At 36.8% G+C, this 27,922-nt stretch overlaps 1 protein-coding gene across 1 annotated transcript; it reads left to right on the forward strand.

The window, feature by feature from the left end:
- The first annotated feature begins 780 nt into the window (after positions 1-780).
- On the forward strand, positions 781-27,922 carry LOC140432792 (cGMP-dependent protein kinase, isozyme 1-like). Its single transcript, XM_072520904.1, has 5 exons — positions 781-1,156; positions 16,823-16,995; positions 21,837-22,225; positions 22,435-22,987; positions 26,825-27,922. The coding sequence occupies exons 1-5, from the start codon at positions 993-995 to the stop codon at positions 27,445-27,447; spliced, it is 1,902 nt and encodes a 633-aa protein (XP_072377005.1). The 5' UTR covers positions 781-992; the 3' UTR covers positions 27,448-27,922.

The following is a 27,922-nucleotide window of genomic DNA, read 5'->3' on the forward strand; positions in this document are numbered from 1 at the left end:
GGTAACTTTTTTGTGTTTAAATTTTAAAGTAACGATAGACATTTTTTTTATAATAATAATTGCTTTCATAAGGATTTGTAAAGAATTTGTAATAATTAAAAATATATGTCTTAGGGCGTGGTTAGCTGTCATTTTAATTGTTCTGTTTTAAAATTTTTATGTTGACATGACAGCTAGCTTTATTATTTTTGATATTAATTTGTTTTGGTCCTTCCCGTTGTTTTTTTTTTGTCTATTTGTTCCAGGAGATTCATGTAAATACCCCTTTGTTTCATTTTTGTAGTTGCCCCAATCCAATCCCCTTGCCATTCAACTTATCTACGACCCAGCTACTCCAAACAAACCCTGAGTACCATTCGCATAAGTTTCGATTTGTTTTGCTTGCCCTATCTCTGCCCCAATAATTTCTGTCCCTAATTTTCAACCCCCATAGCAATACCCTATGTGGTAGGCAAAATATTCGTTACACTATGATATTATATTTATTACGCCTAGATTTATTTGTAATCGAGTTTATTCCATTTGGCTGATATCCACTGTATATTGTGTATATATGATAGAATTAACCTATCGAGGAATAAGAATGCCAGGTAGTGAAGATGAAGAAATAAAATATTAAATCAATAAAATAATAAAAAAAAATCGTACGCTATTGATTTCTATATATTATCAATCTACAGTTTTTATTAGATTAAGGCAAAACAATAAAAAAAGTGATTATCAAAAATCCTTATAACGATCTCGCTTAAAGAATTCATTTTCTATTCTAACAAAGAATCCTCTTGATCAAAATACATAACATACTACTTATCTGATAAACAATATTGATAATATTTCAATTTTATCAATTTTATTAATTTTAATATAAAACAAGTGAGCTCTATCAAAGGCTCGACACCAAATAATTTCTAGAAAATATATAGCAGTATCTTGAGCGTTTATAGTTTCGTGAAAACAGTGATAATACAACAAACAGTGCATGCAGGGAAAATATGTTGTTCTGTAGGGTGAAACGAGGTACGAGTGTGTTAAACGAAGACAGATACGATGATGAAATCGATGAAAAGAGGCGATCGGGGATTATTTCGAAATCCATCGGCACGGCCACGTATGAAGTGGAAACAGCTGATGTAAAAACTTATCCGAAAACTAAAGAGTAAGTAGAAAAAAATTAGATATCTTTTAAACGAGTTTCTTTTAAAAATACCTTTTGATTAAATAGATTACAACAATTATTCGAAACTTTTCATGTCATGGATGTCTTCAACTTCGAAGTTAATGTTATCTTTGTTTTAATTTTTATTTATGTATTGTTTTTTGTTTTAATTTTATTCACCTTCTTCGTCTTCCTGTCAAGTTTCTTAAAATAACGTTTCTAAAGGATTTTATCGCTCGTTTCATATGTTTATCAATATTTTTGCTGTAATTCAAAAGTCGTGGAGTTGCAGTTTCTAGTGTTCTTTAACCAGGATTTGACTGTCTTTTTAGTCTTTTTAGAATTTATACAATAAATACATAAAATAAGCAAACATAGTATACAAATAGAGGTTCCTACAGCCTCTGCCGCTTCTCGCATTTCGACCGCCATCGTTTTCTGTCCATCCATTCGTCTTCTTTGATGGCTCTATCTCTTATTATGTGCCGTACATTTTCTTCCCAGGCAACTGAAGACCTTCCTCTTCTTCTTCTTTGTTGTGGTATGTAATTTAAAGCTTTCTTTGGCCATCTATCTTCATTCCTTCGCTTCACGTGACCATGAAGAATGTAGAAAATGGGGCGGCCAATAGAGCCTGATACACTGCGACCTTTGCAGATCTATTGTGTTTCCCCCTTATTTTAAAGCACTTCATCTAGCTTGGTCCTCTTAATGAGACTCAACAGCCTTGATAGTGGCCTTTTCATGTAGCCTGGTGCTTCCGGTTTTTCCTCTCCGAGTTCTAGAAACCGCATTCGTACGAGACCTTCGCAATGGCACAGAACGTGTAGAGCGGTTTCCTCTTCTTCCAGACAGAAACGACAGGTGTCCTCTTCTGTCAGGCCTATGAGACTCAGGTGTCTATTGAGTCTACAGTGCCCAGTGAGCAGACCCACTATCATTCTGACAGTCCTGCGCCTGTGCGAAAGTAAGTCTGCTGTAAATTTAGCCGAATGTCCTTTGATGAACTGTTTGGCCTGCCTCTGTCCTGGTGAGTTGTTCCACCACTCAAGAGACTTCTGTTGCACCCATTTGTGTATGGCTGCCCTTTTTATCGTATTTGCGATTCCAAAGAAGGGTTCCGGACCAACCAGTGGCGTAGATGCGCCTTCTCGGGCCAATTCATCGGCCTTCTCGTTGCCACGATGACCCTTATGTCCCGGCACCCAGGCAAGTGTCAACCTGTTTTGACTTCCCACCTGAGAGAGGACATCCAAACAGTTCCATACCAGCCATGAATCGACCTGTACCGAACTGAGAGCCTTTAGAGCCGCTTGACTATCCGAATAGATAACGATGGAGTCGTTATCTACATTTCGGCCGATTAGTTCCATAGCGCACCTGTGTATAGCAGCTAATTCGGCTTGAAATACGGTCGCGTATGTTCCTAGACATACCCGGACTTCCGTCCTTGGTTTTATGCCATATATTCCAGCCCCCGTACCTGTATCCGTTTTGGAGCCGTCCGTATACCATATTGAGTTTGCTGTTAGCGGCGGACCAGTTTCCCAGTCCTCTCTTTTTGGTATTATAATTTGAAAATTTTTGTTAAAACTATACCTCGTAACCATTCGGTCTACAGGCATTCCTAGAACGGGGTCTGCCTTTATGTCCTGGTATAGCCTTAAGTTATCAGCTCCCTGCATCATACTTATTGGAGCTTGGCCTTGGATCAACCGATGTACTGTTGATCTGGCTTCACTCTGTATGTATATATGCAGAGGTGGTAGGTTTAGCAGAACTTCTAGCGCGTCCGTTGGGGCTGTTCTCATGGCTCCGGTAACACTCAAGCATGCAAGCCTTTGTGTGCTACTGAGCAATCGAATCGCCCCGGACTGTTGCGTTTTGTTCCACCACGCCACTGAACCATAAGTTATCATGGGCCTTATAACCCTTGTGTACAACCAGAGGTTCATTTTAGGATTTAACCCCCAATTCTTACCACACATTCGTCTACATGTGTTCAGGGCCATAGTGGCCTTCTGTGTGACTTTCTGAATGTGTGCTTTCCATGTCAGCCTCTGGTCGAATATTACACCTAAGTACTTGGCCTGACTTGTGAATGGGATTTCTACTCCCTTGAGCACTAGTGGCTGTAAGCCTTGCAGTGCTCTTTTTCTGGTGAAGGGAACAACAGATGTTTTTTTAGGGTTAACCTTCAGGCCTTCTTCCTCACACCAGCTGTCCACAATCCTCAGAGCGACTTGAAGTCTCTCCGAAATTATTTTGGTAAAGCGTCCTCGGACTACAATTACCAAATCGTCCGCATAACCCAGACAGTAAAAACCCTCCCTGGTCAGTGTATTAAGTAGGTCGTCCATAAGCGTAGCCCACAGTAATGGGGATAAAACTCCTCCTTGTGGGCAGCCGCTTCCTGCCTTCGCTTCAATAGTGGCTTCACCTAACGAGGACACAATGATCCTGTTTGTTAAGGTCGCCTTTGTCCACTCGCATATGAAGGCAGGAACTCCTCTTCTTTTAAGCGCGTCCGTTACAGACTCGAAGGAGACGTTATTAAACGCTCCCTCCACGTCCAGAAACGTCGCCACCGCTATCTCCTTGTCATCTAGCGACTTTGAGAGCAGTCTGTTAAGATCATCCAGCGCCAAGTCAGTTGACTTTCCTGGCTGGTATGCATATTGGCGACCGCTAAGTGGATTCTCCATCAGCACATTGTCCCTAATATACCTGTCTATCAATCTTTCCAGCGTTTTTGCTAGGAAAGAGGATAGACTTATTGGTCTGTATGACTTGGGGGTCTGGTCCATTACCCTACCAACCTTGGGGATATATGTGACTTTCACCCTTCGCCATGCGGTTGGAATATATCTCCATGCCAAACTAGCTTTGAAGATCTTTGTTAGATGCGGGATGATCACATCCTGTCCCTTCTGTAGCAAGGCTGGATAAATCCCGTCCATTCCAGGTGATTTGTATGGCTGGAATTTATTGATGGCCCACCTGACTTTTTCCGGTCTCGTGATGTCGGTAGCTAATTTCCAGTCCGCCTTAGTAGGCCTTCTGGGATGAGCTACCTCTACCGAAGGATTATTGTCAATGGATGAGCTGGGAAAATGTACCTTGGTGAGCATTATTAAGCTTTCCTCCAGGGTTTCTACATACGTTTCGTCCTCTTTCTTCAAGAGGCCGACCTGATTCGCAATACCATCCTTAGCCAGGACCTTGTGGATTCTGGAACATGCGGGAGCCTGTTCGACTTCCTCGCAGAACTTTCGCCACGAGTCTCTTTTGGCTTTTCGGATCTCCTTATTATATTGCGTCAGTTTTTCTCTATAAATGGCCCAGTCCTGGTTGAATTTGGCTTTATTGAATAGCCTTCTTACATCTGCCCTAAGCTTTTGTAAGTGTTCATTCCACCAGGGTGTGTTTTTCTTTCCTTTCTTTTCTCTCTCTGGACAATTCTCCTGGTAAGCGGCCAGAACAGCTCCCCTCACCGTTTCGACTGTCAGTTCGAGATCGTCCGTATCTTTTATGGTGCCGATTCCTCCCTCAAGAGACTTCTCGAGTGAGCCTCTATAGCCTTCCCAATCCGTCTCTCTCGGGTTCCTGAACCTTGCCACCATTCGAGTCGAAGTAATTAAATCAAATCGAATGTGCCTATGGTCGGAACATGAAGGTTCCTCTGACACATGCCAATTCTTTATAGTATCGTACGTTTTTTCACTGCAAAGTGTTACATCTAAGACTTCTTTGCGCGTGGCCGTAACGAAGGTAGGTTTATTTCCTATATTGGCTATTTCTAAACCCATGCTTAAGATGAACTGTAGTAAAGACTCACCTCGACTGTTGATGTTCGTACTCCCCCATGCCAGATGGTGGGCATTGGCATCACATCCCAGTATTAGATGAAGGTTCTCCCTTCGGCTGTAGGTTATAACGTCCTCTACTATGCCTGGGCGGAAGACCTTCTCTCCAGCGAAGTAGGCAGAACAGACCAACCATCTTTTACTACCTTCCTCGGTGGAAGCGGTTAAAATACCTGTAACAAAGTCTCCGGAGCAAAGATCCGGAATCAGTGTACAGTTTACTTCTTTACCATATACAATGCATGCTCGAGGTGTCTCTCCTTTCGCATCGTATAGTAACTTACCTTGTTGCGGCTTCAAGCCTGCAATCTTCCCTCCGTGGAGCCATGGTTCCTGCAGTAGGGCCAAGTCCAGGCCTTCCATGTCAAACCTTCTGCACAAAACCGCCGACGCAGCTTTAGCATGATGAAGGTTGACCTGCAGGACCTTTACTCTGCCTTCCTCTAAACTGAAGGCTAACTTTCGGGTTTTCCCGTGTCCTCTACCCCTTCCATGGGAGCGGCCACCCACTCAGTGGCTTCTAGCCTTCTGGGCGGGTTTGTAGCACTCCCCTGCAAGTCGGTACGGACTTCTTTCGGGATTATTCCTTCTTTAGCTCCTTCCCTCGACTTATCATCCTTAGGGCGAGCCTTGTGTTTGGTCGAAGTGTTAACCTTCTTTGGCGCTGCTTTAGAGCTTTGCCCCTCTGAAGGTTTTACTTCTTTTCTTTTTTGCTTAGCCTTGACTGCCGAGGTTGCGGCAGTTACGCCTTGCAACCCCGATGGTCCGGCCTCTGCAACCTTCTTAATGTACCCATCATCCTTGACACGGAATTTAATTCTTCCGATGCCAAAGTAAGGACACATTTGAAGTTTGTTGAGTTCCTCAAAGGACTCTTTGTCCATTGAGAGGACCCATACCTGCCCTTTTTCTGCAGGTGTTTTGCCCAAAACGGTCCATATAAGGGTGTTGAGCTTTCGGTTGCTGACCCTTAATCGAGTCAGCACACTTTCCGCCCCCAACCTCTTTCCGTCCTCGTCTGGGATGTAGACAGTGCAAGAACACGGCCTCTCGACTTCACTCTCGTCCTTAGCCTGGAGGCTTGCACCTTCCCAAGGCTTCAGAGTGGGAGTAGTGTCCCTGAGCCATTGTGCGCTTGCACTATCCGCGCACGTCATTACCAGGTAACCGGGCTTGAATGTGCTCTTTAGCAGCCTGATTTGCGGCCCTTCTTCTGGCGTTCTCTCCAGAGCCTCCAAGATGGATGTTTGCACTGCCTTAAGCTTTGTGGGTTCCATCCTGACTCCAGGGAAGCCATCACATACTACAGCCACCTTTGCCGAGCAAAGGGCTTGTGTAAAAGTCATTTCTGACTTCCTCGGCCTCTTTTTGGCTTCCGCTGGCGGCGTACTGTGGTCCGACCTTTGTCGCTTCTTTGTAGACTTTTGCGTAGCCATTTCCAGCTTTTGCTCCGCCTTCTCTTTAGACTTAGGGGGATTGTCCTTTTGTCGTCCAAGCACCTTGGTGAGGTTGGCCTTGATCACCGAGCGCTTGGCTTCAATGTAATCCTGGCCTTTTCCCACCAGATCCCTTACTTTCTTCTTGGAGGCCCCGGCCAGCCTGGCCTTAATAACCTCCTCGTCTGTCATTAGATCCACCTCCTCTAGGGAGGTGACTCTGACCGCCTTCCTTTTGGTCGGCTTCGCTATCTGTATAGTAGTGCCTTCAGGGCTTTCTACTACGGGTTGTTCGGGAATATTGGTTTCCATATTATTTTCCATATTGTTCCCACGAGTAGCTAGGGAATTGCAGTCCACTCGAGCAGAGCCCCGCATGCCCGAGTAAGGCTAATTACTGTGAGGTGTCGCCTGGTTCCTTACAGGAATCGCTCTCGACCAACTACGCATGGCCATTCATCCTTCGCCGCGATGTCTTCCAGCTTGAATTGCGGATTTTTTAAAAGCTGGTTTTCTCCATCTGGACTCCTCTGTCTGGGTTACCATTCCATAGCCAAAAGGTCCCCGTTTTTTGGCGCCGGGAATTCGCCATTCATCCTTCCGTGAGGATAAGGACTAGTCGGTGATGCATGCTGAGATGCAGTTGGGCTGGTCTTCTCTTCTAGTGGTATTTATTGGTGTCACCTATTTGGCGTCAGTGACCCCACCAGTGCCTCGCCGACAATTTCCGAGCTACGAGCTTCCTGTTGGGGTGTGAGGGGGCGGGAAGTTGGATAGGGTGAGTCGGCTACTCCTAGATAGTCTGTCGAGGAAGGCTCGAAAAGTGTGTGTGTGTGTGTGTCAGGATCGAGGGCGGGGTCCCCGCACCGGCAGACGCGTCTAATGCGTGGGACCCCACCGCCGCCGGGTTTTGGAGTTTCACGTGACCATACCATACTAGTTGTCTCTTTTCAATACGGTCTACACTGGAATATACAGTATTTGTCCTCCTTCTAATATCTTCATTCCTGATATAATCTTTTTTGGATACACCACACGCTCTTCTTAGAAAATCCATTTCTACTACTTCTGTTCTTTTTCTATCTTTTTGCGTGATCTGCCAAACTTCTGCCCCATAAGTCATAATAGGCTCTACCAAGGTTGGATAGATTGTTAATTTCGTTTCTTGTCTAATATCTTTAGACCATAGTAGAGAGTTTAGAATGTGTACCGCTTTTTTTTCTCTGCTGCGTTCTGTTTTCGATGTCTCTTTTGGTAGTGCCTTCTTTAGATATTATAGATCCGAGATATTTATATTCGTTACATTTTTTAATGTTTCTAATTTCTAATTCTGGATCTTCTTTATCATCTTCTATTTTAAGATACTCTGTCTTTGACATCTTCATATTGAGGCCTCATTTTTCATATTCTTTCTTTAGTTTTCTAAACATGTAGTCCATGTCTTCCTCATCATTCGCTACAACTACCTGATTATCTGCGAAAAATAAAGTTATTAGACATTTACCACCGCTTATCTCTATTCTCATTCCAGATACTTGTTTCATCCACTGCTCTAGCGATGATTGAATATATATTTGAAATAAGGTCGGAGATAGATAACATCCTTGTTCTGTTTAAGCCCCTTTTGTTATTGGATATGATTCAGATATAAAGTTTCCTTCTTTAACGACACTTCTTGCATTTTTATATATATTTACGATAGCATCCACATGCTCTCTACTGAGACCTACTTTCGTCAATCTTTGAAACAGTTTTTTCAAAGGTACCGTATCGTATGCCTTCTCTAAATCTACAAACAATAGGTAGGTAGATAGATTCCTTGCCTTCCGTTTTTCGATTACCTGCTGCAGAACGAATATACTATCAGTGCACGATCTTCCTGCACGAAATCCATTTTGTTATATGTCTTCATATTTTGATTCTATTCTTTCTTTTATTATTCGACCGTACAACCTCCCCACTGAGCTGATAACAGTTATTCCCCTATAATTAGAGCATTTGCGTTTATCCCTTTTCTTGATAAATAAATATAAATATTTATTAATCTAATAAACCTACTTACACAAGTAAAAAAATATCATTGGGAAAACATGACATACAAAAAGAATGCTTAGGTAAGTATTCTAACCTGTTGTTTTATTGAGTATTTTGAGAAGCTAAACATATCTATTTTTGATTAGATTCTGATCAGATTAGAAAGCATTAGGTAATTTAAGAAAATAGATTCAGTTTTTTGCATAATTTGTTGGACAGAAACTGATTTTCAAAATAGCAGAATTATGGTTTCGTCTGGTATTAAGATTGGGTCTCCTCCTTTCAAAACATGTTTCTAATTTAAAGACTTCTTTTAATGAATTATGTAGGAAACTAAGAACCTAGTCACGTGACTAGGTTGCTTAGGCCTTAGTCCGCCTCTGCCACCAATGGCTTGATTCAAAAGCAAACCGAACACAAAAAGCGTCAAGCACAAGACCACAGTATATTGCTTAGTAAAGAATTCTTTAGCAATATACTGTGACAAGACTAAGATCAATAGAGACACTGAAACAAATGGATATAAACGAACTAGCCTACAAAATAAAAGTGACCATAACAACATCAGTTTATGCTCAAACACGAATATACCAACATTGCAAAAAACATCTAAACTCAATATTTTTATAATTTCCTTTTTTATTGACCCACATGTGTATTATAATCAGCCTCAATTATTACAGACTCAGAGAAAAATAAATATAACTATATTGCACGAATTGTTTACAACATGATAACCCAACGTATATCTTAATCTTAAAGTATTTTGATGTACTTCTATGTTTTCTTTTATCAGATTTATTCAAATGTTTGAATCACCACTAATTTCATACCATTGATAAAACCCGCAATAGAATGTTTTACGTCAATATATGAACGTAAACACCTGTATACCTGTTTTTACTAATAGTTATCGTTGTCATAATGTAGGGGGATTTTGGAAATTAACAAATTAAAAAGTACATACATAATTCTGAATGACGACTTGAGACAAACAGTTGTCTCCGACTCAACCTATTCAGTTAAAGACTCTTCTTCTTCTACTCCTTGGACATCTTTCGGTCTGTTTAATTCTGAAGCTGCTTCTGGTTAATTTCCTGGGAGGTAGATTGCCAACTATCCCTCCATCTTTTAGGTGGTCTTCCGGGATGTCTTGAACCGGGCGGGTTGCTTTCTAGGACAATTTTTGGGAGACTATTCTCATCCATTCGTCTTACATGATTGTACCACATCCTCTTACGCTGCTTTCCCCATCTTACAATATCTTGAATTTAGCACTGCTCTCTGACGTTTGTATTTCTCACCCTGTCTCTTCTTGTTTTGCCTACTAGTGTTCTTAGGGTTTTCATTTCAGCAACCTTTAGCATCTGTTTCGTTTTGTTGGTATCTTCGCGCACTTCTATGCCATATGTCATGATCGGTCGTATGCGAGTCTTGTAGATTCTAATTTTACTATCTGTGCACATATATGGATTTGACCAGACTATCTCCCGCAGACATCCCGACAATGCGGATGCTTTGTTGATCTGACTCCTTGGGTCCTTTACTGGGTCGTGTGTGCTTGATATATCTATGCCCAGATATCTGAATTGCATCACCTGTTCTATGGGGTTGTTCTCAACCACTAACTTACATCTGAGCGGATCTTTTTCCATTGTCATACATTTAGTTTTGTTGGTAGAAATGGTCGGCGGCTTATTTAAAAAAACTGAAAGAGCTGTCTCTATCTTCTGATTCGACAATAATTGCTGCATCATCTGCTTAACATACCACACCAATTCTTTTGTTGCTCATTCTGTATCCGAGATTGAGAGATGTTACTTTGTTTATAATTTTGCCCATGAGCAGGTTAAACAAGAAGGGGCTTAAACTGTCGCCTTGTCTAATTCCTCCTGGTGTTGGAATATTTTCAGTGAATTGATCTCCTACTCTAACTTTGGTTACATTGTTGTTATTTAGGTTATGGAATATCTTTGTTATGTTGGTTGGTGTTTTATTTTCTATTAATATACATATTTAGAATGTCTCCTAGGCGAACCCTGTCAAACGCCTTCGTCAGATCAATGAAGCAAATATACGCTGGCATGCCGAACTCTATAGCTATTTCTTTTATTTGTTTTATTATGAATACTGCATCTGTTTTGTAAAACCTTGTTGTTTTTCAGCATTAGTGATTTGCCTTTCCAATTTGTCCGTAAGAATACTCGTGAAAAGTTTCATCGTTGTATATAAGAAGGTTATTCCTCTGTAGTTTTGTGGGCAAGTTTTTTGTTCTTTTTTAAATATGGGGATTGTGATGCTCTTATGCCATTCCTCTGGTGTTTCTGTGTCGTTTAAGATTTTGTTAAATAGTTGTGACAGTTTACTTGCAAGTTCAGGGCCTCCATATTTTAAGAGTTCATTGGGTATACCATCTGTTCCAGGTGATTTTCTGTTTTTTAGCTTCTTGATCTTTGCTTTTACCTGTTCGTCATTAATTGTAACAATATTTGGCAATATAAAGATTTTTTGTCGGCATTGTACATGCAATTTACAATTATTAACTATTAGCTCAATTTTTCAAATTAAAACAGAAAATAAACTTGTAAACAAAACCATTCAATTCAATTTAAATCATGATTTTATGAAAACAAAAAGTAACAAAATTTGAATTCCCAGCTAACGACGCTTTATCATGACCATTAAAGACAAGCAAGAAAGGATTTTTATCAAGCGATCCTAGGAAAAAGCTTTTCATCCGTTTACTTTGTAGATGTATATCTATTACTGTTTATTTATTTATTCCTATTAAATATTTGTTAATGTTGACATATGGAATATTAGAGGAAATTGTACCTATATGTATAGTTTGATTATTCGGCACGTATCTCTTTGTGTATTTATACGGATTAATAGTGGTGTTTTAGATAAGATTGCGCTTAAGCGGATTAATGTGCCAGTCATTTTAATGTTCAAACTTTTTTGCTTATTTAATTCCAAAAACATGATATTTCGCTGTAAAATAAAACTAAACAAATTTCTTTTACTTGAAGCCTATATCAATATATTGAACAAACAAATAGTCAACACAATGCAACAGGCTCAAATTAAATATTGTCCGACAAGCAAAAAAGATGAAAAACTGAGTCAACCCACGAAAACCCTTATAGAACTAAGGCGACAAATGAAAGGAGATAACACTACAAGCAAAGAAGCGATAAATCAAATAAATAAGACGATCACAAAGGCAATAAGAAAAGACATAAGAAACTACAATGTAGACAAAACAAAACAGGCAATAGAGAAAAATAAGAACATGAAAGTTTTGAAGAGGAGCGTACAAAAGGGGAAAATAGAAATTAACAAACTGAGAAACAGCACTGGAGAAGAAACAACGAACAGAGATGAAATATTAAGAATAGTCGAAGAGTTCTACACAGAGTTATATAGATCAAGAAAAAAAGATAACAATACGGAACCTCCAATTACACTAAAAACTGGGGTATTAAACCAAGGGTCAGATTTAATGCCCGATATAACAAAATCAGAAATCAAAGAAGCCCTGAATAAAATGAAAAATAATCGAACCCCGGGTGAAGATGGAATAGTATCAGAAGCACTAAAAATTGGAGGGGATGTATTACTTGAAAAAATTAAACAACTTTTCAATATCTGCCTTCACAGCGCCAATATTCCAACAGACTGGAACAACGCTACTATGATTCTATTACACAAAGCAGGAGACAAAGCAAATTTACAGAATTACAGATCGATTAGCCTCCTCAGTTGTTTACGCGAATACTAGTTAAGAGAATGGAAAGAAAATTAGAGACTTATCAACCAAGGGAACAGGCAGGATTCCGAAAAAGTTACGGAACAAATGACCATCTACAAAGTATAAAAACCCTAATAGAGAAAGCAGTGGAATACAATAAACCTCTAGTTCTAATATTTATCGATTTTCACAAAGCCTTTGACACAGTTGAGCTAAGCAAAATATTACAGGCGCTTAAAGAATGCAGGCTAGATTATAGATATACTAAATTATTATACAAAATATACCTGCAGGCAACAACCACTGTCAGATTACAAACTAACAGTAATCGCATAAAAATAGAACGGGGGGTTAGACAAGGAGACCCAATGTCACCTAAACTTTTTAATACGGTGCTAGAACATGCTTTTAAGAATTTGGATTGGATGACAAAGGGAATAAAAATAGATGGAGAATATCTAAACAACTTACGTTTCGCCGATGATATACTTATAATAGCTGAAGATCTAGGTATGGCAAGAGAGATGGTACAGGAACTCGTTGTGGCTACAGAAAGTGTAGGTTTAAATATAAATATCTCGAAAACAAAAATCATGACCAATTTGGTACCCAACCAGAACATCAGTATTGGTGGAAAAGAAATAGAACTCGTAGATAGATATAAATACCTGGGACATGAAATTATGATTGGCAGGGATAACCAGACTCATGAACTGAAGAGAAGAATCGGCCTTGGGTGGGCAGCATTTGGAAAACTGAGAGAAACTTTTAAAAGTGAGCTGCCCACATGCCTAAAGAGAAAGGTATTTGATCAGTGCGTCCTCCCAGTCTTGACGTACGGAGCAGAAACACTTACCTTAACAAAAGCAGCAGCTACCAAACTGAGAGTCACGCAGAGAAGAATGGAGCGGTCCATGTTAGGAATAACTCTGCGAGACAGAATAACCAACGAAGACATCAGGAGAAGAACCGGAGTGACTGACATCATCGAGAAGATAGCCAGACTAAAATGGAGATGGGCAGGACACATAGCCAGAATGACAGATGGGCGATGGACAAAGAGGTTATTGGAATGGAGGCCAAGGGAAGACAAGAGAAGCGTCGGTCGACCACCTACAAGATGGACTGACGATTTAAGAAGACTCGATAAAAACTGGATGAGAGCGGCGCAAGATTGACGGGGTTGGAAACATGAGGAAGAGGCCTATGTTTTACTCCCCTCCGTAGGAGAGGGAAGAAAAAATCGTTTTACTAAGAATCTGTATGCCGTAGAAAAAAATGTTTCAAATAAAAAATATTGTTATATCAAATAAAAAAATTTTGAACAAAAAAGATTAGTAGCACTTTTCTGAAGAATGAACCGTTCTCTTAGAAATAACGCTTGAATCGACCGGTGATTTTCAATGTCAGGTACGCGCTCGAGATCAATTTTAAATAAAATTTATATCAACTCGACAGATAAATAAATGTTTAGGCGATTTTTACCATTTTTTACGATTCTCATGAAATCATTAATATTTATCACTTCCATTGTCGTCTCCGGTGTAATTAATAAACGTATGAAAAACTGATTGCAACTTGGTGCAAGTTTCCATGTTTATTAATCTGTCCAACTATATGGCGCAATATGGTGTTATATTGCATAGTTGGCCGGTACGCTCTTGTTGTGGCATTATCTTGAAGAGATAATGCCATTATGGTTTTATTAGGTGGTTGAAATAAAACACATTCTTTCTAAGAAGAAAAAACTCAGCTTCAGAGTCTTAGAAAGAAACAGAGCCCTTCGAGCAAAGAGCTCTAGGGAGCTACCCTACACGGGTAAAACCATGTGTTGACACTGACTTCACTACTGACTTGAGATCCGAAAATGTCCCATATTTAAAGATAAATTAACTTTTATATGAAACTTTTTGATTTCTCAACCAATTAAATTTAATTATATGTTCCAGAAGGAAGGGCGATGAACATCGAAGTGCGTGATTGGTGTCACTTGATGACACCATTGGTAAAAAACAATAAAATTTTTATTATTAGATGCTAATCAGAATAAAAAAAATACAAAATTTATAAAAAGTAACCAAGAAATTTTATTTAAATAGCATAATTAACAATTTGTTGCATAACAGTATACACAATGTTCAAGACAAAGAAAAATGTCACATTTTACACATTTCTTTTGACACTTTCTGTCCTTTTAACGGGGCACACTCCACATCTGGATGTTTTTCGTTGTTTTTTGTTGGGAGGTCAGTGAGTCTGATGCTATTCTTTGATTGTTACTTCGTTTTTCAATATATGGTTTAATTAGTGCCAAACAAAGTTCTTTTTAAAAAGTAGCGTTTTAGTTTTTCAGTTGCCTTATTATGTTGATAAATAACATAACTATTTATTCCTGCATTACTAAGCGGTGAAAAATTGTTAGAGGCCATCGCTTGCTATTACCTACCAGACACATTATATAACGCAGACATTTTGTCAACCATATCTAGGCCACTTTCTGTGTGATTATAAAAGTCTATAATCTCAGGTTTATTTGATTGTGGTCAAACTCTGTATCATGATGAAGTGAAGAAACTACTAACACTATTTTATTTTTCTTCGGGACAAAGGACACCAAAGAAATGTTTTTTTTAATCTGAAAATTGCGTGTTTTTCAGCTCTGTTTTTGGAATTCAAAAAGATGGTCGGTATATACCTCTTGTCTTTACGAATAGTTCCAACAGATGTTGACCGATGTTTACTAAGCAAATGTTTCATTTGCGGTATGCTGGTAAACCAGTTGTCGAATGTAATGTTGCGGTTAACAGACCACATGGTCTGTTAATTAATTAATTAATGTTACATTCGCTTTCTGATCCTAACTCTGATCCAGTTAATTCATCCTTCCAAAGCTTCAAGAGGGCTTCTTGTTCTTTCTCCCAACTAATCATATCTCCATATGTCTGAAATTAATAATATCTAATTAATTTTCAATATTACTACCAATGCAATTATGTTTCTGTTAAAAAAAATCAAAATCAATTGTGGTAGTATAAGAACTTACCTGTTAAACATGAACCGATGTTGTGGGATGAAAATTACCAAAAACTAAATAATACCTACTGAACTTCAACTGTGTGGTGGGATCAAAATCACCCACAAGTCCAAAGAACGCGACACCACTCATTCAAATCTTATTTATATACTGAAATTTATGATGCCATACAAGGTCTATTATAATTATGGGAAGGTACTAAAAGGTACTTTTAAAGGAAAGGAATTTAGGAGCACCGCTCGGGGCGCCAGAAGAATCTGGCGATGTTACCACTATTTTAACAAGCGCTAATGAACGACGTGGGTGATTTTCCCTCCACAACACAGTTGCCGGGTTAAACTCAGGCTGTATAGCCGCCATAAAATTTTTAAAAAACATTCGATTTATTATTTTGAAATGTTCCTTTTTGATTCCAATGACTTTTTGGTTAAAATGTACTGCTTTCGAAGTATTTTTGAAAAAACCCAAAAACGTGCATTTAAGTAGGAAAACAACAATTTTAAGCGAGAATTACTTGGAACATATTAACTAAGTGTGCGTTCATAACGAGGCACCGACCCTCGATCGGACCATAGGATGGTATTATATTATCATCGCCACGTAAAATAAATGCATTATTTTAAATGCGAGCGTTCACTGTCAGTGCTATGCTCTAGGCGAGGATACCATGCCATGATCTCCGTAATGAACGCACCCTTAGTAAGAAAAGTTTGTGTAACATTTTTTGCTTTACATTGAATTTTTCTATCGATTTCGAGAGTTATTTAAAGGTGAAATATTTTCACTTCTAAGATAGGATGACACTCACTTCTGGAGTAAAAGCACACATCGGCATTATATAAATTTTTTTCTTTGATATGATTCCTATGCGTATTTCAAATTTCATGTCAATCGAAGCGATTCTTTAACACCCTGAGCAAAAACCATGAAAGAATGGATTAATATTAGGTACCATCTCTTCTACAAAAATCATCTAATCGTAGTAACTTTTGATTATTACTAACACAGTTTGTCAATTTCGAAATTTACTGAAATTCCTGAACTCAATTTACCATCATCACACGGTTATAGCTTGTCATCCCTTCTCTTTTATTTTCAAGCTTTTCTTGCTACTTATTCCATATACATTCTACATAAACTTGGTTGTCTAGTCTAACTTCTTATATTTTCAATTTACTGCGCAGATAAAATATAAATTTAGATATTTGAGACATAAAATACATTTTTGATAGACCTGAGTTTCAGAAAATTATATCGATTGGTGCGTAGGTTTCGTAAACGAAATTGTTTTCAATTTTACGTCATTCAGTCTAAGAACTTTTATTGTACTTTTACTTGGTCGCAGTTTGTGTACTGTGTGATTATATTGTAGTAATTTCTATGACGGATGATCACATTCTGCAGAAATATTTACTTTTATGTCCTCTTCATCTAATAACACAGAAATTATCGTAGGAAAAAAGGTATCGTAACAATAAACTATTTAAAATGTTACCAAATGGATGCAGTTATAGTCAGAAAATTAAGTTCTTTTTGTTTTAGGGAAGAAAATCAGATTAGGGCTGCATTGGAACAAAACGAATTCCTATCAAATGTACTCAAAAATGACCGGTACCAAAGGTTTATTGACTGCATGTATAACGAAAAGGTGCCTTTAGGGGAAGAGCTTATTAAAGAGGGTGATTTTGGAGCTCACGTGTATATTTCACGTACAGGTAATTTTTATAAGGATTATATTTTGTAAATCAAGCACGTTAATTGCTTAAGTAGATGTATCTTACTAAATCCGATATAACTAACCAACTATTTATATTTCTAGTAAGTATTAATCTAGTAATAGGAACAAGTTATATCCAATATCGCAGAGCTTTAATATCCCCCAAAAATACATCCGACTGGTAAAAACAACAATGGATTCGTCAATAGCAACGGTCAGAGTCCAAAATGAGCTCACTGAAAACTTTACAATAGTCCAAGGATTAAAGCAAGGAGACGGGCTGGCACCGACACTATTCAACCTGACCTTGGAATATGTTATAAGACAGCTGAATATAGGAAGAGGTAATCTCCTAACAAATAAATCAATACAGATTGCCGCCTACGCCGATGATATCAGCATCATGTCTCGCAGGACAGAAGAGGCGGCAGAAATATATTCACAATTAAAAACAAAGGCAAAAGAGACCGGACCAGAAATCCAAAGAAGAATAGTAAAGGGAAACAAAGCTTATTTTTCACTCGATCATGTGTTCCGCTCCAAAAACACACACTGGAGATCTAAAATCAGGGTCTACAAAACTATTATCAGACCAATAGTATGTTATGCATGCGAGACATAGGTGATGACATAAGAGACAAAAAAAAACTGGAAGTCTTCGAAAGAAAAGTCCTTAGAAAGATATTTGGACCTATTAACGAAAACGGAATATGGAGATCCAGGTACAACCATGAACTCTACCAACTGTTCAAAGAGACTCCTATCTCAGAATTCGTTAAACTTAAGAGACTTCGCTGGACTGGTCATGTAGTAAGAATGGAGACAGAAAGATTTCTGAAAAGAGCCCTAGATAGTAAAATGCAGGGCGCAAGACTAAAAGGAAGGCCACGGAAAAGATTGGAGGATGAAGTGGCAGCGGACGCGCAAAATTTGCTAGACGTGAGAACCTGGAGAAGATCGGCGCGGGACCGACAAGGTTGGAGGCATAGTTTGGAGTAGGCCAAGCCCCGATTTGGGCTGTAGCGCTATTGGAGAGAGAGAGATTAATCTAGTCCGTCATAAGTTTCTTTTATTAACATAATATTATTATATATAATAATATTAGTTTCTATCTTGGATATCACCAATATCGTTTTACAGACATGTGACCCCTCATCGTCTCTCTCCTTTCACCTCATTTTTTTACTATTTTTATACCGAATAAATCTTCTGTCCATATTTTAATATCCTACTTTTGATTTTTTGTGGTTCTCTTGGATATTTTTGTTTCGTTTGGTTTCATTCTTCAAACGTATGTCAGAAGAATAGGGACTATGGAACTATTGATAGTAGAAGGAAAGGTAGACGGCCAAAGACTAAGAAAAAGATATCCAACACGGTGGGTAGACCAAATGAAGACTCTGGTGGGAAACTCCTACAGTAGGGTAGGCTACATAAAAAAGTCCAGCACTTAGAGTATCACCTTTAAGCAGATGGAGAGTAGCTAGCTCTGCATGACGGATTTTCTGTCAGTCATTATTGGAATGCGCTTAACAAGGCGGCTGTGATAAAATGCATTATCTAATAATATTACAGAGTTATAACTACACGCTGGAGAATGTTCTCGAACCACTTTTCGAAGCATATGCAGTTCATGTCTGATAGTACAAAATTTTATTCAATATAAAAACAAAGGCACCATATTGCAGAAAACCAGTATCGCTGCCAATATGGGCGACAATTAGACGCCATCCCTTACTTGACGGTGCTTCATAAACCTTCAAACAAGGCTTGCAGTGTCTTGTCAAATCTTATCAGGGTAATAATTTTTTTGTTTTGCCACACTATATTCCAGAATTGAGCGTAGATAATTACATTACCATGATAATATTTCCTTCTTATTTATTAAAATGGAATTTCGACATCGTTTTATATATCCAAAGTTAAGATCTTATAATGTTTTTCGTAATAGTTCACATATCATTTTAGGCAAATTATGTATTTTTCTATTTTAATTATACATATTTGAGAGTTGGAGCCCTATTTTTAAATAAAAATGAATGTACAGGTCTGCGAAGGATATTTTTTTTTGGCTTCATCCAACTTAATGAGTTTTCATTCGAGCTAATTTGTAGATGAAGGTTTAAAACCAATTGTTAGTTTTTTCTCACGCACAATACGTTCAACTGTTGTCACTGATACTCCTGGTAAAGAACGGCTACTAATAGCTTTCGGTGAAAGTAGTGTTTTAAGTCCATCAGTTTTTTTTAAATCCGTCATATACATACCTTCCAGATAATTTATCTTTCCTCTTGTTAGACTAGTCTATGGCGAGGATGTCGTGTAATTATAGCATTGACTATATCCATTTTTATTCTACGAAAAACTTTTAACAAAATATTTTGTCTCACTTCACAATAAAAAATCATTAACAAAATGAGTACGAAAACTATCCAGACAAAGCAATCGAACACAGATTTACCAGCCGATATAATATAAAGAACGATAAGTTAAACACTGATTGTAAAAACTATTTGTATTTTTTAAATAACATTTTTGCCGATTGGTCATTTACCGGCGACGTAATTCCCACTAAAATATTAAATAATACCCAGATTATTTAATTTCCAACCATCAACAAAAATGTAATATAATGGCAAGTATGAATTTGATGGTAATACGATCATCACAGATTTGCCGCCGCAGCACATATTTCCGCATTGATAACAATTTTGAGATGACATGAATCATTTTTCAATGATATGTGAGGATTTAAGAAATTAATTTAGGTAAAAGCTTTACCTTTTAAAAATTTCTAGTAAAATAATTCAATTCTCATAAAAATAACGGACATAACGACGCAGTATTGTGAGAATATAGAAAATAAGATACGAGGTTAAGCGAGAAAAAGAGGCCTGGATGGAACAGAGATGTCGTGAGATGGAAGAACTACAAAGAAAACATGACGAGTTTAATATACACAAAAAATATTAAAGAAATTACCTACACTCAAAGAAAAAGAACTCCTCACTTTATGAGAAACTCCAAAGGTAAAATTATTCTCAACTTAAACCAAAAAAAGGAAAAATGGACCAACTACGTAAAAGAGCTCTTCCTGGATACGAGGCCACCACTTAACACCACAAAGTATACGAATACTGGTCCTAGTATTTTAAAAGCAGAAGTAGAGAAAGCCATCAAACAAAGCAAAAATGGGAAATCTCCAGGCCCTGACCAAATACCATCAGACTGGCTCAAACTTTTAGACGACGATAATGTCTCAGAACTAACAAACATGTATAACCACATATATGAAACTGGAATACTGCCACAAACATGGTTGGAGTCTACATTTATCCCACTTCCAAAAAAACCTAATACATCATCATGTAAAGACTTTAGACTAATTAGTCTCATGAGTCACTCTCTCAACCTACTTCTTAGCGTAATTCTTAATAGAATCAAGCAGAAATGTGAAGACACAATGGGAAATAAATAATTCGGTTTCAGAGAAGGATTGGGAACAAGGGAAGCTTTGTTCTCAATGCTAACACTACTTCTACGATCATGGGAAGTACAGAAACCAACTTACGCCTGTTTTATAGATTTTGAGAAGACATTTGATAGGGTTCAACATGGTAGGCTGTTCGAATATCTAGAAATGATTGGAATAGATGATAAAGATCTGAGACTTTTACAACATCTATGTTGGAATCAAGAAGCTTCTAGTCTGGTAGACGGCAAAGAAACAGACAAAATTTGTATTCAAAGAGGTGTTAGACACGTTTGTGTCTTGGTCCCAATTTTGTTTAACGTTTACTTAGAAATAATTTTTAACGAAGCCTTGGAAGGGCAATGTGGAGTTCGAATCGGGGGAGAAACTATTAACAACATCAGATATGCAGATGACACCGCGATCATGGCTGGAAGTATCGAAGATCTTCAACTCCTTATAGATCGAGTCACTATAGAATGTTCTAATAACGGACTAAGCATAAATATAACAAAGACAAAGTTACTTGTAGTTAGTAAACAAGACCTCGGCGCTATAAAACTGATTGTCAATAATGAACCGATAACAAAAGTTAACCATTTTAAATACCTAGGATGTTGGATAAACGAGACACTAAATCCGGATGAAGAAATTAAAACTTGTATAGAAATTGGAAGAGGAGCATTTATGAAACTTAGATCTATTCTGAGCAATTCTCAGCTGAACTTACAGCTGAGAATTAAGTTCCTAAAATGTTATGTGTATCCTGTATTACTGTATGGATGTGAAACCTGGATTATGAAGGTTAACATGATGAACAAATTAGAAGCCTTCGAGATGTGGTTATATCGTAGAATGCTCAGAATATCATGGGTTTAACACATTTCAAACAGAGAAGTCTTGAACAGAGTAGGTCAAGGTAAAGGCGACTTAATAAGGATGATAAAAAAGAGAAAACTCGAATATCTGGGGCATATAATGAGAGGAAGCAGATACAGGATAATGCAGTTGATACTCAACTGAAAGATCGACGGAAAAAGGGAAATTGGTAGAAAGAAAGACTGGCTTATCAGCAGATGAATTATTACATGCCGCACAAGATCGCCTAAAACTTTGGCACGGTACTCAAAGAAGAAGATAAAAGAACAAATAAAGTGGACACCAAGAAAAGTGAAATTTATTAAGAAAATTGGAAGATAATGATAAAATATATTACAGAACAATTTTTTGTATAAGCAATAAAATCTTCTTTAAAGACTGCTCTGCCAACGAGGGTGTTGTCGCCTGTATCCCACCACTGGGAGGCACGTACTTTATATAGGACTATACATTTCTTTTACTAAATTAATCTGCTTTTTTTATTGTAGGTACATATGAAATATTGATCCAAAACCAAAGTATTACCACATTCAACGACGTCAGAGTATTTGGAGAGCTGGCGATTCTTTATTCAGCCAAACGGCATGCCTCTATTAGAGCCGTCGACAATAACTGCTCGGTGTGGGCTTTAGATTGTAAGACCTTTAAGATACTCAGCATTAAAACGGCTTTAGAGGAACAAGAAGAAATTGCATCTTTTCTACAAAATGTACCTGAATTAGGCACTGCTCCCATTGAAAAGTTGTACCAAGTGGCGAATCTCTTAGAGTTAGAATTTTTTAAAAGTGGTACTAAAATTATTAAACAGTGCGAGTTAGGCAATAAGTTTTACATTATACGAGCTGGAACAGTTACTGTAGAAAAAGATAATGAAAAAGTAAGTAATTTGTATAATAATTTTTACAAAACTTACAAACGTATTTTCACTTGAAATTGAGGTAGATTCCCATTTTTTTAGTATTATCCAAAAGTCAAATAAAGAAGCACAAACCCTAATGTTGTAATTTATGCTTCTTTGATCATTTAAATAGTTATCTTCCAATAATTTCTGTGCTTATGTTTCATTTCAATTTTAAAAATTTTTAGGTAAAAGAACTATCTAGGGGAAGATACTTCGGAGAAGTAGCCCTCTTGAAGGATGAATTTAGACAAGCCACAGTACGAGCTGATCCTCCCGGTGTTGAATGTTTAACCCTAACCAGGGAACACTTTATAGAGCATTTCGGCAACATTCATGAGTTCGTAAGGCTGAAGAGTGAACCTTACACAGCTACGGAGAAACTATCAGACATTCCAAATATAAATTTAGACGAATTCAACGTTTTACAGACGTTGGGGCTGGGAGCGTATGGAAGAGTACAGTTGATTCAACATAGTCGACAGAAAAGTCTTGTCTTTGCCCTAAAGTATATCAAAAAGTCAGAAATTCGGAAGAAAACACATCAAGAACAAGTGTATAATGAGAAAAATTTGCACTCTTCTTGCAATTCTCCTTTTATAACTAGAATGTACAGAAGCTTCAAAACTAGCAAATATATTTATTTTATATTGGAAGTTGGATTGGGAGGCGATCTTTGGAGTTTGTTGCATTCCCAAAAATTAAAGAGGTTTGATGAAGACAAAGCCAAGTTTTATGCAGGTAACTTTATTCATATGTTGATTGTTAATGCAAGATTCTTCTTTTTCGTCCTCTTTTACTATATATTTGTCTCAGAATGAGTTAAACATGTTGTAGGATTGTACTGTGTAGGTGTAAAATTTGTAGTCATACTTTCTCGGTCCTAATTAATTCTTTTTACGAATTTATTATTGATGATTCAGTACAGCGAAAAAGTTCCCTGTGCAACGTTGTTCATTGTGATTACATCTTAAATTTTACATCTTCTTGAAATTTGCATAAACCAGGACTACTTTGAATTTAATAATCAAATATATAGAGATAACAGTGCAGGACTTGTAATGGGCAAGTCCATTGCTATCAGATATTTTTATGGATCATCAGGAGACAAAAATTTCTAAACATCCTGTATTCAAACAGTTTTTATATTGGTGGAGATACGTAGACGATGTACTGGTATGTTTTACAGGAACTAACAGGCAACTTGACCAATTTTTATCTTATATTAATTTACTCCATAGTCATATTGAATTTACAATAGAAACAGACTTCAAAACATGAGTTCTCCGTATTTTAATAACCTATCCATACTGACACGATTATACACAATTCATCATCCCATCCTACACAACATAAATTGGCAGCCTACCATAGCATGTTATATAAATTAACAGACATTCCGATGTCAAAATACAAATTTGAGATAGAATTAAAAATCATAAAGCAAATAGCAGTAAATAATGGGTACAAAGAACAAACAAGTAATAAAATTTTAAATAAAAAACTACATAAGACAGCCCTGGAATTAGTATTTCCACCACCAGAGAAAAACCCAGTACCTTCTGCTCGATTACATATACAAGCAAGCAAGATATCAGCAAAAATAGCCAAACACATAAAAAAGAAAGGAATAATACCAGCATTTAGAACAAACAACTTAAGCAAATATATTAAAAACAACAAGAGCCAAAATAAAAGGCTCTTACACAGTGGTGTATACACATTTAAATGTGGCAACTGCCCAAAAACTTACATCGGTCAAAGTGGTAGAACTTTTAATAAACTTATAGCAGAACATAAAAGGGCATTCAATAATAGAAAAACATTCATTTAATGACGAATTTCAAATTTTTCACATCAAAAATAAAGGCCCTAAGCTGTCTTTATTAGCTTTATTACCTTAGAATCTATAGAAATTAATAAATTAAAAAATACGGACATAATTCTGAATGTCTAACAAACTTACCTCGAAAAGATACTATTCGTTGTGAATGCTCCGAAGGAGCTTTTGGATTTTTTGGAAATGGATCTAACGTTTTAATGATTCGAAATATACTTTCGCTCCATAGTATGTAACTCTGGCAAAATGATGGAAGTTTCGAATATAATTCAGAAGTATAAGATAGAAGTAACCGTATTGCAAGAAGTTTTCTTTATTCTATAGCAAATCATAAAATGTGATAGAACTGAAAGAAACAGGATTGATTATATCCAGTAAAATAATATTGTTCTGAAGCTATTTCTGATGGCATGTTAAAGTAATTACTATTTAAATGGGAATAAGCCACAATTAAAGGTTAAAGTACGTTTATTGACGTTTCAATTTCCACTTCGGAAATCATTCTCAAAAAACAAACATTAGTGAATTATTACACTAATGTTTGTATTTTGAGAACGATTTCCGAAGTGGAAACTGAAACGTCAATAAACATACTTTAACCTTTAATTGTGGCTTAATCCCAGTAAAATAAGAAAAAAATTCTTAGGTTTTGACCAGTTAGGTTTCTGCGACAGATAATGTAAAATCAGATTTAATTTCAGCTTTAAGAACATACATACATATTCATTATTTTTGCATATGTTTCCACTGAAGATAAAGAAGAAGCTAATAAACAAGATTTTTACGATGAAATATATAGATATAATTTGTATTACGGTACCAGCTTGTGATAAGATACTGCTGCTGGGGGATTTTATGGTAAGGAAAGTTGGCAAGGAAGATTTTATTAAAAAATTGGCCACATTTGGCTCCCTGCACACGAGAAATAATGAAAAATGATGTCTTTAGATAACTCAGCAGGAGTAATAGACTGGTGATAAAAAGTAAGTTTTTTTAAACTTTTTGAGCTTAAAAAAATAGTCATGGGGGAACCTGGAAAACACCTGAAACTAGTTTACTGAATCAGATTGACCACGTCGAGTGTCTAGAAGACATTCTTTGCCTGTAACGGCCGTCCAACCTTTAAGAGGACTAAACTGCGATTCAGATCACTGGTGAGAGAACTTTTTCTGGAGAACCTAGCTATCGTCAATAATGATGGAGGATGTATGAAAAATATGTGGTATATAGAAAAGCTAAAACACTCAAAATGCGCAGCGAAATACCAAGAAAAGCTGGGGGAGAATTTTTAGGTGGTACTTGACCGTTCCTGTGAATAAAAGGTGGAAAAAAATCAAGTCAAAGTAACTGCGAGGAAGGTATGATAAATACAAGAAAAGCATAAACAGAAATAATGTTTGTACGTATATGTATATTATATGTATAATAATACTGCAGAGAGATACAACATAAAGCAGTAATATACAGGGATGAGTGCCTTAAGAACGGGCAAAATAACGCAAAAGATAGAAAACATAATACGTTGTGAAATAAAAAGAGATGAAAGTAGTAAAGGTGAGAAATTATCGATATTAACCAATAATTTACTTTACATTACATTAGAATTATCGATAATTTCTCACCTTTAGACGTTAGCTTATGAGCTGGTTGACTTCAGTCATAGTAATACGTATCACGTAATGTAAGTAAAACAGTTTAAGTAGGAGTATTTTTTTATCCAAAATTAAAATATTGATCAATAATAAACTATGATTTGAGACGTCGCATACACTCTTCTCAATACAGAATTATTATAGCTTGTTATTCTGTATTCGTCAACACAGAATTAATTATCACATTACTAATAATTAAACTGTTTACTTACATTTGCTTTATTGCCTTCAATCAGTTTTTACTTTATGCGAAATTTAAAAAATGTAAATGTTCGACGTCATACTTGTAATATTATGACTGAAGTCAACTAGCTCATAAGCTAACGTCTAAAGGTGGGAAACTATCGATAGTCCTAATGTAATTTAATGTAAATTAGAGGTTTCTATCGATAATTTCTCACCTCTACTACTTTGATCTCTTTTTATTTCACAACGTATTATGTTTTCGTTTTCGGCAAGAGATTTAGAAGAGGCAACTGCATATGACAGAAAAAGATGGAAATTGGGGGCGGAGAAGCGGCGACAGCCGTAATAAATCCGTTATTATATTTATATATTATGTTTTCTATCTTTTGCGTTATTTTGCCGGTTCTTAAGGCACTCATCACTGTATATAAGGAAGCAAGGAGCGTTTCAAATAGGTTTCTGTGAAAAAAGCTTTGTACGTAGAAAAACAGCGAAAAAGGAACAGTACGTAGATGAAATTGAAAGTCTAAAACAACAGAATAAAACAGATTGTAAAAGAGGCCAAAACCTACCACAAGCTCTGATTATTAACATTGTTCTGATTTGAATGTTAATTTTTTTACATATTTTTAAAATACAACTAAAATACATAGTGCTGATTTTTAATTTTCTTTATGAAATATTTTAATAAAACTTATTATGGTCTTATAGATATAATCTTGTTAAGTTCATACCTCGTTTTCCTCTTTATCTTTTTCTAACAATTTTACTTGTAGATTTGAATTGATGGAGCATATGGATTCATATCCGCAACATTTTCTATTAAATGTATAAAGTAGTAATATCTTTGTTTTTCTTTTCCCTTCGATTGGTCGATAATGCTTACACTTACGTTTTTAGGTTGTGTTTTGGAAGGCCTAAGCTATCTCCACGCCCTTGGAATAATTTACAGGGATTTAAAACCAGAAAATATTATTGTACATCATAATGGATACATAAAGTTAGCTGACTTTGGTTTCGCCAAAAGGACTGATGCTAAAGAAAAGACATTTACTTTTGTAGGTACTGCGGAATACGTAGCCCCAGAGATAATCCTGAGCAAAGGCTATAATAGAGCTGTGGACTACTGGGCCTATGGAGTATTCGTTTACGAACTTCTTGTAGGTAAAACGCCTTTCAGAACCAACGATCCTGGTCATATGAATACTTACAAGCTAATTCTGAAAGGAATAGAGTCTGTGATTTTTCCAGAGTACGTGTCAGGAACTGCTAAGAATCTAATAAAAAAGCTTTGTACACAATCGTCTTCAGACCGGTTGGGTTGCCAGAAGACCGGTATTCAGGCAATCAAAAAGCATCTGTGGTTCGGTAGTTTGGACTGGAATAAACTTAGTCACCTCGAGGTGGAACCCCCATATAGGCCAAAGTTAATTGACAATGTTGACACGAGGTACTTTGAGAAGTTTCCGGATGACAAAGATGTACCTCCAGATGATTTTTCTGATTGGGACAAAGACTTATAAATAAAATTTTATTACTATGTAAAGTTATAATGTGTTCTAAATTGTAATAGGAAATCTAAACTCCTGAACGCAATGTTTGCATCATTTGTCTTAAATTTGTGCGAATTTAAGATGTCGATCTTAGAAAGTCCTATAAATGCTCAATGATGTTGAGATCAGAACTGTTAGGTGGCCGTGAAAAGTCTGCTTCATCTACTTTATAATACTTTAGAAAACTTAAGAATACAACAGCATAACTTGAAATGTTATAGATATAAGAGATCCCAAGCGGACTTTTAAGACGGTTAGTACATTAAAATCATTATTTTCAAAATTATTTTAAAATTTCATTGATACCTAAATGTTTTCCAGGAGTTTATATAATTTCTAAAATAGTTTTAATTAGAGAAATTTTTAGATAAAAAAAGAAATATTGTGTATGTTCATAAGTATTTAAATTATTCTTGTAAATATAATAAAAGATACAATAACTCTA

The sequence above is a fragment of the Diabrotica undecimpunctata genome, chromosome 1 (genome assembly GCF_040954645.1).
Source record: "Diabrotica undecimpunctata isolate CICGRU chromosome 1, icDiaUnde3, whole genome shotgun sequence".
NCBI lineage: Eukaryota > Metazoa > Arthropoda > Insecta > Coleoptera > Chrysomelidae > Diabrotica > Diabrotica undecimpunctata.